At 46.7% G+C, this 13,373-nt stretch overlaps 1 protein-coding gene across 2 annotated transcripts in view; it reads left to right on the top strand.

Annotated features, from left to right (window-relative positions):
* MLXIP (MLX interacting protein) overlaps positions 1 to 13,373 on the top strand; it is a 76,024-nt gene that overhangs the window by 49,927 nt on the left and 12,724 nt on the right. Inside the window, exons 4-11 of one of the 2 annotated variants that reach the window (XM_061603432.1) lie at positions 3,042 to 3,131; positions 3,519 to 3,560; positions 4,309 to 4,480; positions 6,091 to 6,174; positions 7,610 to 7,710; positions 8,849 to 9,509; positions 12,500 to 12,621; positions 12,722 to 12,911. In XM_061603432.1, the coding sequence (XP_061459416.1) occupies positions 3,042 to 3,131; positions 3,519 to 3,560; positions 4,309 to 4,480; positions 6,091 to 6,174; positions 7,610 to 7,710; positions 8,849 to 9,509; positions 12,500 to 12,621; positions 12,722 to 12,911 (1,462 nt within the window). The remainder of the gene's footprint in view (positions 1 to 3,041; positions 3,132 to 3,518; positions 3,561 to 4,308; positions 4,481 to 6,090; positions 6,175 to 7,609; positions 7,711 to 8,848; positions 9,510 to 12,499; positions 12,622 to 12,721; positions 12,912 to 13,373) is intronic. The other variant, XM_061603431.1, reaches the window with a different exon arrangement.

Below are 13,373 nucleotides of genomic sequence, written 5' to 3'. Positions count from 1 at the left end.
GCCATCAGTTCATCAGAAAACCAAGGAACCGATTTTGCTCTGTTGCGCCTGAGGGGCTGCTCGGGAACGATTGTATCTAATGCCCTGCTCATCGAGCTGTTCCAAAGGTCGACCAGGGCATCGATAGGGTCGTTTACTTGAACGACAGGAAGCTCCCCAAGAGCGTTCAGGAAACCAATCGGATCCATTAATCTCCTGGGGCGGACCATTCTAATAGGCCCCTTCTCCCTGGGGTGATTACGAGTCGCAATTAATCTAAATTTGACCAGGTAATGGTCAGTCCAAGACAACGGCACTATTGAAGGATCCAACACTCCATGGTCATTATCATCCCTTCCCGCATAAAAGACAAGGTCAAGGGTATGACCAGCTGAATGGGTGGGACCCGATATTAATTGGATCATCCCCATGGTTGTCATAGCAGCCATAAAATCACGGGCATCTCCACGAAGTACAGATTCTGCGTGGACATTGAAGTCACAGAGAACTAAAAGTCTGGGGGACTCCAACAGCAACTCAGCAATCAGCTTCGTAAGTTCGGATAAGGAGGCCCCCAGACAACGGGGAGGGCGATAGACCAGTAAAATCCTGATTCTCTCTCGACCCCCAAGTTTAAGGTAAAGACACTCGACCCCAGGCAATTGTGGTATAGGGCCTCTGGTCATGGGGTTAGAATCATGATAGACTATTGTGACTCCCCCACCCCGACCCCCTGGTCTGGCTTGATGTTGCACACAGAAACCTGGAGGGCAAAGACCAGTGAGAGTCACCCCACCTAATTCGTCCAACCAGGTTTCTGTAATACACACCAGGTCGGCATGCTCATCCACGATAAGATCGTGGATGGTCGCAGTTTTACCATTAACCGACCTGGCGTTAAGAAGCAAAACTGATAGACCAGGGGAATTGTCGTTCAAGTACACCCGTCTATTTGCCCGAGGTAGTCGTGTAGGGATCGATAAACAACGGTGGCGATAATTCCTGTTGAGGTGATAAGAGATTTTATTTGTGTCATATCTCCCTCTCCCGAGTAAAGTTGACATCACTTCCCCATCAGCAAGGACCCTTGGGGTCAATAGAGCATCCTCATTGGTAATCCCTAACATCATTTCTGAGGGAGAAGGTGAGCTAATTGTCTGAATCTTATGACATCAGTGAGATTCAGAATACTCTTGATGGACTAGAACTACATTGTGTAAACTATGGTGAACATTATCCACTAAAGCATTCCTTGGTATCTCTGGTATGTGGGTATTATATGGCGACTCCGATCCAAGGTCAGTGTAGGATCGAACCGACCTATACCTCTTATCCTGTAGATTAGAAAGCAATTTTTGCAAGTTATTAATAATATCTTGCTGGGCATTGTCAGAAAAGCTGGTGAAGTTAGACAATAATTCCTCTGTTCCATCATACGAGGATATAGATAATATGTCTCCAAGGTCTAAACGCATAGGTGTTTCTAATGGTGGTTGAACATGAGTGTTCAGTACTAACGGGCTAGCAGGATCACTATAACTATCCAAGACAACCATGTCACTACTTGTGATATTAAACTGGTTGGCTATCGAAGGTGATTAGTTGTTTGGAGAGAACTTTTCTGTAGTTGAAGGATGGAATTGGGTTGTTAAACCAGGTCGGTGTCGGTTTGCACATAAAGGACGAGGGTCTGTTAAATTCATAAAATGTCTTTGAACCTGAATGCCAAACCTCAACAAAAGAGATCTGTTGGCCAAAAATGTTTCCACCATTTCATAAGAGTTAAAAGTTAATAAAATCATCAAGTCAAAAGGTGTTTCAGTAAGGATTTCTGCCTTAAGTAAATCTTGCAAAGTAATTGGGATCACATTCAAAGATTGTAAAACTTTAAGACAATAAATTTTCCAATTTAAATAACGACCCCTATCATGGGGACGTGAGAAATGCGATAAAACTATCTTGTTCCAGCTAAGACACAAGGACCAACACTGTAAATCATCTTTTTTAACGGAGGTCATAGAGGAGGAAACCTTATGTCTATTGATATCCTCAGGTAGCTCCTTCTTCTGAGGTGTATCCGGATAGTTTCGTAAATGTAATTCCATTGGCTCATCAATCTTGTGGGAGCGATGAGGTTGTATTTCGGTTAGTCCATCAGCATCATGAACACAATCATTTTGGTGCCATCCAAAGGTGATGCCATGTAGGTGTTCTGGGAGGCTGCCCATGGTTGTGTACAGTACATAGTTGCGTACCTCGCTTTACGGTGCTTCGCTTTGCAGCGATTCGCTAATACAGCGGTCTCAATTAGATGCAATTAGACTAAAGCCCCACTGATACGGTGCTTGTTCTGCTTTTACGGCGGTTTTCGGGCATCACTATTCGGACATTCTATTGAATGGGTTCCGCTGTACAGCGGGGGTCCGGAACGTAACCCACCGTATGAGTGGGACCCTACTGTATGTTTATTTTCCCTATGGTTGTTATCCTGCTTAGGCATTGTGCCTCAGGATGTGGTATTCTTGTCAGTGAATCTCCCATTTTGAGCTTTTTATGTGAACAAAGATGTACGCATGTATGCCTGCATAGTGCTTCATAATCACAATTTATCTGGTTCAGATGTAATGGGAAACCTTGGCTTCCCCCTACAAGAATGGAGCCTTGGGCTTGTGTGCTTCCCATCCCTCAGCAGTGGGGAGGAGATGAAAAATACCCGCTTTTAAACAAGCCAACAATTTCAGATCCTGGCTTGTTCTCACGAAGTAGTAGTTTAACAAGTAATAGTTCTCTAAGATTGCATGGGAATCTCACGGGAAACTGTGGTTTGTTTTAAAGTGGAAGTGCTTCCTATCTCCTCTTTGCTGTCGTGACAGAGGACGAGACGGGAGGGTGAGTGCAGAAGCCCAAGGCTCATGCAGGTCCATTCATGTAGCTTCCTGTTGCTTCAGAACTGGGCCAACAAATTCTCAGCAAAGGTGGACTTACTCCTCTGTCCTGTTCTTTGTCTTCCTGAATAATATACTTTACCACTACCTTATTTTTATTATTATTTTTTTCCTCAGGCTATTGCAACAGAAGGAAAGTACTGGAAACGGCGGATAGAAATAGTCATCCGAGAGTATCACAAGTGGAGAACCTACTTCAAGAAAAGGGTAAGTTTCTTTGCAGCCAGTGTTCTAGGAGAAAGTAGTTTAGCTGCTTCTGAATTGATTCTAAAAGAAAGAAGAAGGTTCAGCTTACCAATAAAGGGATGCTTCTGGAGGCAAGGGTGAAAAAGGTTAGTAATTCAGCTGCAGTAGTATAAATCAGCTGGTACAAAACAATAAAATGTTAATATTTTAATTTGTGCATTATATTGTCACTTGAATAGTTCTGGCTCAAGTGAATAGCCCAAGTAGGTTACTAGAAGTATAGAAGATACGATATTTTGCGTCTAGCCACTAAGACTCCCTCAGACAAATGAGAGCACCAGATCATGGTAGATATAAAACTGTGTTGCAGTTCTGTTTAAAAAAAACACTTTTTTTTTTCCTCTCCAGTTGCAGAAACATAAAGATGAAGACCTTTCCAGCTTGGTCCGGGTAGGTCTTGAATTAGCATTTGTTTTGTTTTAGGTACCAAAGCCGTACTTAAAAGGTGAAATCTCAGTACTGTCTAGTGTTAATTAGGAAGAAAGCACTGTTTATATATTTGTTTATTTATTTATTTGTGGTGTGGAGCAGAGCACTGCAGGTTGGCCTGCTGCAAAACTGTAAAGGGGAAGTGAGGGGTACTATAACCTGCAAAATAATCCACTGAAGCGGTTGCTTGCTGCAATGAGAGGACCATTTACATTGCAGCATTCTTTAATGGCCTTATATGATTCTTCTGGACAGCAGACCCTATGAGCTGAGTGGTTCTTGTTCGCAGCTGTAGCCAGGCCACCCAGGATGCCCGTGACTTTCCTGGGAGATGGGCGTCAAGGTCGGAGTTCTACCTTGGAAGAAACCATCTCCCCAAAGAGTTGTCATTCGATGTGGAATGTGCTCTGTAAACCTCCTTCTTTCTCTTCTAAATTATTTTCTCTTTCCTACTCAGGAATTGCTGAGCTTTTTCCTTGAGGGCTCCTTGCTAGTTGGGCGCAGCACCAGACCCTCCTGTTTATTGTTGTTTTACTTTTTTTAAAAAAGCATACCTTCTCTAATTATCAAAGAAACTCAAGATGCCTTACAGTCCAAACCACCAGGACAGTTATAAAACATACAACAATCCCCATTAAAATCGCAAATATTAACATCCAAGCCAGCGCTGTTTAGCTTCATCTTCTCCCCTTCCTCCCTTCCCATCCAGGATGACGACACGTTCCTCTGGCATAAAGAAACATACGGCAGAGAAACGCCGGTCCCTATGGAACTGGACAGCCTCTTCAGCACAGACATGCTTATGTCGGAGTTGCCGGACACCCTCTTCTCCACCCTCTCTTCTCACCAGCCGGTCTCTTGGCCAAATCCCAGAGAGATAGGTAAGATGGCCCTTTCCTGTATCCTCTGTGGAAGAGTAATTCCAGGAGAGGAGGCTGGCTTGCTGCTTCCCTCCTCCTTCTGTTTCTTTTGTTTGAAACACTGCCTTCCTCTCTTATTTCCAAGCGTGCTTCCCATTGACCACCCATATTGGATTGTTTTAAAACAACCAAGACATCTTGTTTCTCTCAATTTAGACATCAAACACTGGACTGTATCCATTCCTAAGCTTGCGGGAGGCGGGTGGTGGATGGGAGAGAGATGGGAAACTTCTGGGATCTTATCTTGAATCTAGAGATCTAGGTTTTGTAAAGGCAATGACTTTCCTTACATTGTTGTACATTAGAACGGATTTAGATCTGGGGAAGGGTCCTCGGTGAGAAGGCCAGTAATAACAAATAAGCTTCCCTGAAAGAGCCTCTATGGGAGACACTGTAACCCACTGCTAGAGTAAATTCTTTGCATGCAGAAAATCCCAGGCTCAATCCCCCCTCTCTGTAATTCTGAGGAGCCCCTGCCAGCCAGTTCTGACAGTCCTACGCTAGATGAAACAATGGTCTGATTCAGTGCAGAGGCAGCTTCCTCTGGGCCTGACAGCCTTGCCCACAAACAGGCAGCCATAGGGGACCATTGGCTACTTCCTAGGGTGCCGTCTCGGTCGGCATGAGGCAGTGGCAAGGCCCCACATGCTCTTGCCTCTTCTGGAATCTTCAGAAATCCATCGGGGTTCTTCTGGGACAGTCATTGTAGAATTCGGTTCCCTGGAGATCAGAACCGCTGCCTTGGAGGGGAAGCAACCAAGTTCTTGATCTTCCTGCCATTGTTTTCAAAACTTTTCAGATCATAACGCTGCTCTTGTTGTGTAAATGGGGAGGGTCCAGATTCCCCCTCTTTTTTTTTTTTTGCATTTGCTAATAGGGCAGATGGACACACTGCAAAGTGCAGTTGCTAATGAGGCCTTAGCTCAGCCTTTCCCAACTAGTGGGCCACCAGGTGTTGTTGGACCACAACTCCCATCAGCCTCAGCCAGCATTGCCAGTGGTCAGGAAAGATGGGAATTGTGCTCCAACAACATCTGGTGGCCCTCTAGTTGGGAAACGCTGCCCTAGCTACACACATCTCAATTTCCCAGAGTCATCTGTACCAGGAACAGCCAAGACAGTGCCCTCCAGATGTTGTGAACTACAGTTGCCATCATCTCTGGCCATTGGCTAGGCTGGCTGGGACTTATGGGAACAGTACTCCAAAACATCTGCAGGGCACCACATTGGCTACCCCTGGTTATTCATATAAATTAGCACGTGCAAATATTCATCATGGGACTTTATCAGCTGGTATAAAAAGGCTGCCACCTTTTGATTAAAAAAATCCCTGGGGGGTGGTGTATAGCAATGAAATAATGGTTTTCTTTCTCATGTAGATATGAAAGCTTCCTTGCAATCCTTTTTACAGAGAATCTGGAACAGGGTAGCCAACATGGTGCCCTCCAAATGTTGCTGGACTACAGCTCCCATCATCCCTGACCATTGGCCATGCTGGCTGGGGCTGACCAGCATCCCAGTCTAGAAGCTCTACACTTCACCTTCTCATTTTTCTCTTTGAAATTTTCCAGCACACTTAGGAAATGCCGACATGATTCAGCCAGGACTTAGCCCTCTGCAGCCAAACTGCATGGATACTTTTGAGTTTTTTCAAGGTATGAATTTTACAAATATGATAGACTCCTTTTGCTAGCCCAGACCTCCACAGGTTTTATTTCTGCAGCTGTATACAAAAGTATTCAATTGCGCTTAATGTTTTGCTGCATCCAAATTTTGTCCCTGTAAGGTGTGGTGCCTCAAAGAAGAGGCACTTCCTATTCCACCGGTTTTAGGTGTGATGAACATCACCACCACAGCACTGTATAGAGCCAAACATCGATCAAATCCAGCATCATTCCTTCTATTCAAGGTTTTAGTGGTATGAGTGCTGTGGGCAAAACAGCAGCACCCTCACCCAAGAGAAAAGAGGTATCAAGCAGCATTGGGGAGCCCCGAGGTGTACAGAAATATAAATAATCTCCACCTGCAGCCTGAAATCATACAGTCATTTCCAGTGATCCAGTAAACGTGGGTCTGGGCTGTACCACTTCATGCTGGAATTCACGTGAATGAGGAAATGCCCCTCCCCAAGACGAGTACTCTCTGCACAGAAAATTTGAGGACTGGGGGAGAGGGAGTTCTCTCTCCTGCCTCCCCTTCCAAACGTGGTAGTTTTTTGTGCACAGAGAATGTTGTGGCTGGAGGAGGAGGAGCATCTCCTTGTTTGGCTCCCAGTAGCAGCCCATGAGCAGGTTTGCCAGCTCAGGGAGGAATAGGCCCCTCTCTGGTCTGTTTTACCAATGTGGAAGAACACAGAAGGGGAAGAGTGGTGGTGGTGGTTATTACCTTTATTTTGGTCTTAAGGTTGGATTGGAAGCCTGCCTTGGAACTTTTGGAAAGGCACGGTAGAAGTGTTGTTTATTTTTATTGACTGTGGTTAAGCCATGTCGAATATCTTGCATTAAAAAGCAGGACAAATACAAAGAAAGTACAATAGCGCCCCCCATTTCAGCGTTCCGCTAATACGGCGGCGCCAGCAGGGCGATCAGCTGTTGCGCAGGGAGCTCCAGCCGCTGTGCTCCAGCTGACAGCAATCAGCTGTAGCACACGAGCTCCCCGCGCTACAGCTCATCGCTGTCAGCTGGAGCTCGGTGGCTGGAATACAGTAGGGCCCCACTTTCCGGCCGTTTTCACTTTTCAGCGGGGGCCTGGAACGTAACCTGCCATATGAGTGGGGCCCTACTGTATGGAACCAAGATAAATTAAATAAAATTAACTCTTTGGATCCTGGTCTCTGTCTGAGGGGACCTCCTAAGTAAATGCAGCAGCTTCATTTGTAAACTTGCCAATTCCTTACTTTATTGTTGTGGGGGGGTTTTAGTGTGGGAGGTGCTCTTTTCTGTTTTTGTGTTTTATTTTTTAAAATTTCTTGGTGTGCCACAAAGGCTTTCTGTTGCTATAAATCAAGCTTGGCAAAGTGCAGCTGTAAATTGAATAGGAGCATCCAGAAGAGATTGTAATGTTTGCCTCCCTCCCTCCATCTTTGCTCAGATCTTTTCTGCTCCAGTCGTTCCAGTAATTACTTCAATGTCATCCCCACCACTCCTCCTGCCAATTCTGCCCTGGCAGATGCCTGCAGCCATTCTTCCCAGGTAAGGAGGGGGGAAAGGTCTTTGTATGTAGAAGGTTCAGCCTCCAGCATCTCCCTGCAAGGCTAGGAAAGACTCCTGCCTGCAACCTTGGAGAGCCACTGCTGGCTAGCGAGTGGAGAACGCTCAGCCAGCAATAGTCTGACTCTTCAGAAGGCAGCTTCCTAAGAAGTCTTCTTAGATCTAAGGTTGTCCAACCTCTGCTTTTAATGTGCATTCTCCATCCCTTGGCCTGTCAACAGGTCAACACCACTGTTGGGCATATTTCTCTTAATGAGAAATGAACAAGTTTTCCCACCTGACTTTTTCTTTTTATCTGTACTTGAGTGTAACTCTGAGCAACATGGCTTCTCTTCATCCAGAATCATTGGATGGCCATATTAGAGTAGGATAACTACAGATCTTACTACATGAGCTTGAGGGTAGCCGGAATTGAGTTTAGCCTTTAACCCTTACTGTAGTCACCTCTGGTGAGTAAGAAAAGTAGGGGGTAAGGCAGGGGAATTTTTGTAATTTGAGTAAGGTGTGTGTGTTTTTCTTTCGTGTATCAGCATGCCACAGGTTTTCTGTTAATTACTGTTTTGTTCTGGCCTTCCTCCAATGAGCTCAGGATGGCATAGGTAGTCTCCCCATTCTGTCCACACAGCAACCCAGTGAGGTAGGCTTGGCTAAGAGATCATGTGCCCCAGAGTGGCCAAACAGGTTTCTGTATAAAACAGGAATTTAAACCCAGATCTTGGCAGCAAAAGGCTGACACTCTATCCCAGGGTAGCTAACATTGTGCCCTCTAGATGTTGCTGCGCTCCAGCTGCCATCTTCCATCGCCTTTGGCTGTGATGGGTGCGGCTGATGGGAGATGTAGTCCAACAGCATCTGAAGGGCACCAGTGTGGCAACCTTTGCTCAATCTGCCAGTCAGGCTCTAATAACTAACACTGTGGTGTCTTAATAGCTAATAAGGTGGGGATGGGGAGTGTGTATCTTTAGTGAGAATTGTTTGTGAAGCTGGGCAAAGCCCACCGTGGAATCTGATCTGGGTCCTGTTTCTCCCTACCGACTTGTAGCACTTTAGAGATGCAGACCTCCTCACTCAGCATCAGTCCCTGTCTGATGTGCCTCTCCCCCCCCTTTTCCCCCCCCAGACATCGAATCTTTCTTCAGGCTCTTTGCCCAACTCACTCCCCCCAGTGAACCTCAGTGAAGGGCTTGTCACGCCCCCAGTGCCTGCCCCCATCATTCCTACCATAGCAGATGTTGGTGCTGGCCAGTGCCTTGGCCCAAGGAGCGGGGGTGACTCCTTCCTGCAGCCACCCGCCTTCAGTTCCGAGCCCTCTCTGGGTGCTCAGCCACAGTTCCTGCCTCCCTTCCCGGCTCTGGTGCCGCTCCTTCAGCCGGGCGTCCCTGCCCTGCCACTCCAGCCAGGGCAGACTCCCCTGCCTCTGAATGCCAGCATGGCCTCCCAGGTGCCTGTCTTTGCCCCTCCCGAGGCCCCGGCGTTTGAGCTCTGCAAGTCTTCGGTGATCACCCACACCGCCTCTGCCACTCCGACGCACAGCGTTCCCGCCACCACCTTCAGCCATGGCCAGACTGGCCTCCTAGCAGCTCAGCAGCCAGGAGGAGTGCCTTGCAACCTGGCCCTCCAGACTGTGGTTCCACAGAGGCAGCTGCTACTGCAGCCACACCCAACCTTTGCACTCCCTGTGACCAGTGCCAGGATGAGGTCCAAGAAGCCACAAAAGATAGTGCCTGCTCCAAAGCTGGAAACGGTCTCCTTGGTGTTGAAAAATGCTGTCATTGCCCCAGGTGAGTGGTCCTGGGATGCTCTGTTGGGTTGGGGCTAGGTGTCATCTGGTCTCACAGGTACGGCAAATCTGTCTGCTAACAAGGAGCTCAGGATTCCCGTGTGGATGCAGTGTTGGGGTGCTTTCCGGTGTTTCGGAGGTCTCATTGGTAGAGAACCTGTAGAATTGGGAAAATATCTTCATTCTGAAAACATATTCCTCAGACACGCAAGCATCAAGAGATACTGCTTTAGATGAATGCAAGGGGCTTGCGTGTAGCCAGTGGGATATTTGACATGTTTACATGCAGACATAAAAAGAGCTTTTCAGGTCAGACCAAGGTGTGTCTATGTAGTCCAGCCCCCACAGTGGCCGGCCAGCTGCCTCCAAGAATCCCATAGACAGGACAGGAGGCAACATCCTCCTGCCCCCATTGCTCCCTAGCAAGTGGTCTTCAGAGGCATGCCCATGAGAACATCAGAAGAACCCTGTGGCTGCATCAGGCCAGTGACCCATCTAGTCCAGTGTCCTGTTTTCACAGTGGCTGACCAGATGCCTGTGGGAGCCACGCCTCCCCATGCCATTTCACAAAATGATTTTCACAGTCCCCACAGCATTGAGGTAGGGAGGGGGATTGGTAATCTGCTGCTCAAGCAATACAAAGCTTCCTTGGCCATGTGGAATATGGTTCTTTGGGTCTTGGTCATGTTTAAAAACTACAGTACAGTCCAGAAGAAGATGATGTGCATGTCACAAATGCAAAGAGGCAGGATAGCAAGGGCTTGAGTGGGGTGGGAGCACGGCATCAGGCTCCCCCTGAGGGGCAAAGGTGTGAGTGGGAGGCCACTTATGTGCTGCACTGTGGGCAGGAATGCTGCCACCACCACCATGGTGTCCCTGTGCCCTTTAGAAGCCCAGCCCAGCCACTTGGGAGCTGGGAAGCTGGAAGGGGCAGTCCCCTGAGTGTACACAACTCCCCTCCAAAAATATTTTTCAGTCTTCTATTTACAAGGGTTCATGAAGTGGGGATATGAGGGTAAGCATGCAGGAAGAAGAAGAAGAAAGTAAACATGTCTAGTCCAATTCTGTCATTTTTCTTAAAATGCCCATCTTGAATCAGTTTGCTGCTCTCTGCCAGACATGCAGGCTATAATTTCTATAACCTGAGGCATGGCTTTTTTTAGAAGTTACCCATGCGAGGCCTTGTTTGCCTCATTTTGCCCTATGAACACAGTTATGTGGCCCTGTGAAACTGCCTTAATACTAGCCCAGGACTGTTTCCTCCAGCCGACTCTGCAGAGGCCTTTCTGTGCCTTGTCTCTAATTGGAGCTGTCCAGGATTGAACCTGGGAAGGGGCTCTACCGCTGAGCCTCTCTGGGGTCTTCAGCAGCGCCCAGGTGTCGTCATTTTGTTCTTCAGTAGTTCTGAGCAAGCAAATCCCCCAGTCCGAGACTGTCTTTCCCCCATCTGTAACAGAAGGCTAGTGACCTGCTTCTACTGTATTCCAAAGCTTAATTATTAAATGGGTCTGAAAGCCTGAGCTGAATGGAAAGAGATACATTTAAGATCTCAGCTTTCCCCACAGGATGGTGCCAGTTAATCAGCAGGAGCTGTTCCTCTATTTTTGTAAATTTTCCATATTTATTTATTTAAAAAATATTGTTTCAAATAATTGAGAGTAACAAAGATGGCACAGTGTTAATCAGGATAAATAATTGGTACATACATTACTATAAAAAGCTGAGAATAAAGCAATAAAATAAAGCAGACAGAGATTATCCATATCAGCTCAAACACGCGTTTGCTGATTTGTGTTTTGTTTCTCCTGCATACTGTGTCATTCTGCACCTATACTGGAGAGGTCCAGTGGTTTGAAATGTCCCACATGATACATTTAGCAATGGCTTAAATTTTCCAGCGTTCTGGGATAGATTACAGTGGTTTGTAATGCAGGACGCATTGTGTTGGGATTTCCAAAGAACACCACTGTGACAAGAAGGGCAGATGTAAGCAACATTCTTAGTCTGTTGTCCCTGTGCCCTAAATAAAATAAATATTAAGCTAGTGCTCAGATCTTGCGCAGTCAAGAGTATAAACAGACAGGAGCCAGAGGTTTTTTTCTCCTATTGTGAGATGAGTCTTACTTGTCTAATTAAATACCCACAACTGGTTCCAACATTTGATTTTCTATTTTTACCTTTTTCCTTTTGCTTTAGGCAAGGTGTTTTTAAATCAAGCATTTAGCATTTTATTTTATTAAATGGCTAGCACTTTAAAAACACCACCACCAGTCTGCCCTCCTTTTAAAAATAATACCACTAGGGGAGTAGCTTTGTGATTGTCACAGCCAATCAACACCCTGCTCCGGTTGCTGAAGAGAGATCATGACAAAGGCCAGCCAGTCAGCATCCACAGCCAACATCTGCTGGAAACTGAAAGGATCAGTTGCTCATGAGCTGAATTCTTAGGGGTAGGTTGTACATGTGGCCAAAAAACGATGAGTGCGGATCCACAGCGGGTCCCCACCACACTATGCATGTCTAGATGCACTTGAACTGGATTTGGATTAGGCATGTCACTCACGGACTGGCCCACATTTCAAGTGCACCAATTTTGCAGAAAAAATGGAAATTGCGGAAATGCATTTTTCTCCACTTCCAGAGGAATAAGATAGCCATGTCTCTATGTCCTGAATAACACTTCAGGATGCAGAAGGTCAAAGTCATTAGGCTAGGTCAAGACTTAGTCACAGTCAGAGTCGGCCCATTATCACAACTAACTTAAGTCTCCTTGATTTTGACGGGTCTGCTCTAGCCCATTATTTTTCACTATTAACCAGGGATAAGCTTATGTTTAGGCATGTGGAACATATAAGAATAACATGGGGCTTCCAGTGGGGCATTTTAGGTGCTGGATAGAAAATGCCAGCTTGGCTCCATCACCATATGCTCCTTCCCCCAGTCGTGGTTCTTCTTTCCTCTTCTGGGTCCACTTTCTGCTGTGTTTTTCAGCTGCCTTTCAGGGACAGTCCAGAGCTGTGATTGTAACTCCAGCACCACTGAAAAGAGATGGGCTTTTGGCCCCGCGGATGTCCCAGCCCAATGTTGTCATTGCACCGTCTGGAATGGCCAGAGTAAGGAGTGAAACGTCTGCCTCGGGGCCGGGGGGAGGACGGGGCTGCCAGGGCTGGGAACTGCCAACAGTCGTTTTTCTTTCTGCGTTTTTGTTCTCAGGCGCCCCGAGCAACAGAATTCCACAGCAGTATTCTGCTCAGCAGCCCAGGCCAGCAATCTCCAAGTCCCCAGCCGGTCCCAGCTGCTGTTCCACATCTTTTTTCTCCTAGCGAAATCCAGAAAGTGCTGGTGAAAGGCGAGCAGGCCCCTTCCCACAAGACCTGCTCCCAGGTCTCCTCGCCTTCACCCAGTAAGTTGAAGAGACACAAACCCTGGAACAGAAGCATCCCTTGGTGCACTTAAATGGGCATTGAGCTGATCTGGATGTGGATTTGCATTTGCAAAGGTTCAAAGGGCACCTGGTGAGCTCCAGGGAGCCAGCTTCCACAGCAAGGCTCTGTTGAATATGTGAACGCCCCGTGTCATACGGAGAGATGTGTTCATTCCACAGTGGGTGTGCCTGTGGTAGAGAGCCTTACTTTTATGGTGTGTGTCTCTGGTGAAATACATGAGCCTTGTACACACTGTGCAAGCACTTATCTGCAAAGTGTGGAGTGGCTTATATCCCACAACACAATTGCAAAACTAGGAATGAAAAATATGCAGAGACAAAGAGGAGAAGGTCAAGTAGGTGTTGGCATCAGCCAAGCCAATGGTAGTTCTCTGAAGCTGCTCTTCCTCATACTGATGTCTAGTTAAATGTAACTCAACT

The sequence above is a fragment of the Rhineura floridana genome, chromosome 19, assembly GCF_030035675.1.
Source record: "Rhineura floridana isolate rRhiFlo1 chromosome 19, rRhiFlo1.hap2, whole genome shotgun sequence".
Taxonomy (NCBI): domain Eukaryota; kingdom Metazoa; phylum Chordata; class Lepidosauria; order Squamata; family Rhineuridae; genus Rhineura; species Rhineura floridana.
This window is presented reverse-complemented; position numbering and strand designations above follow the sequence as displayed.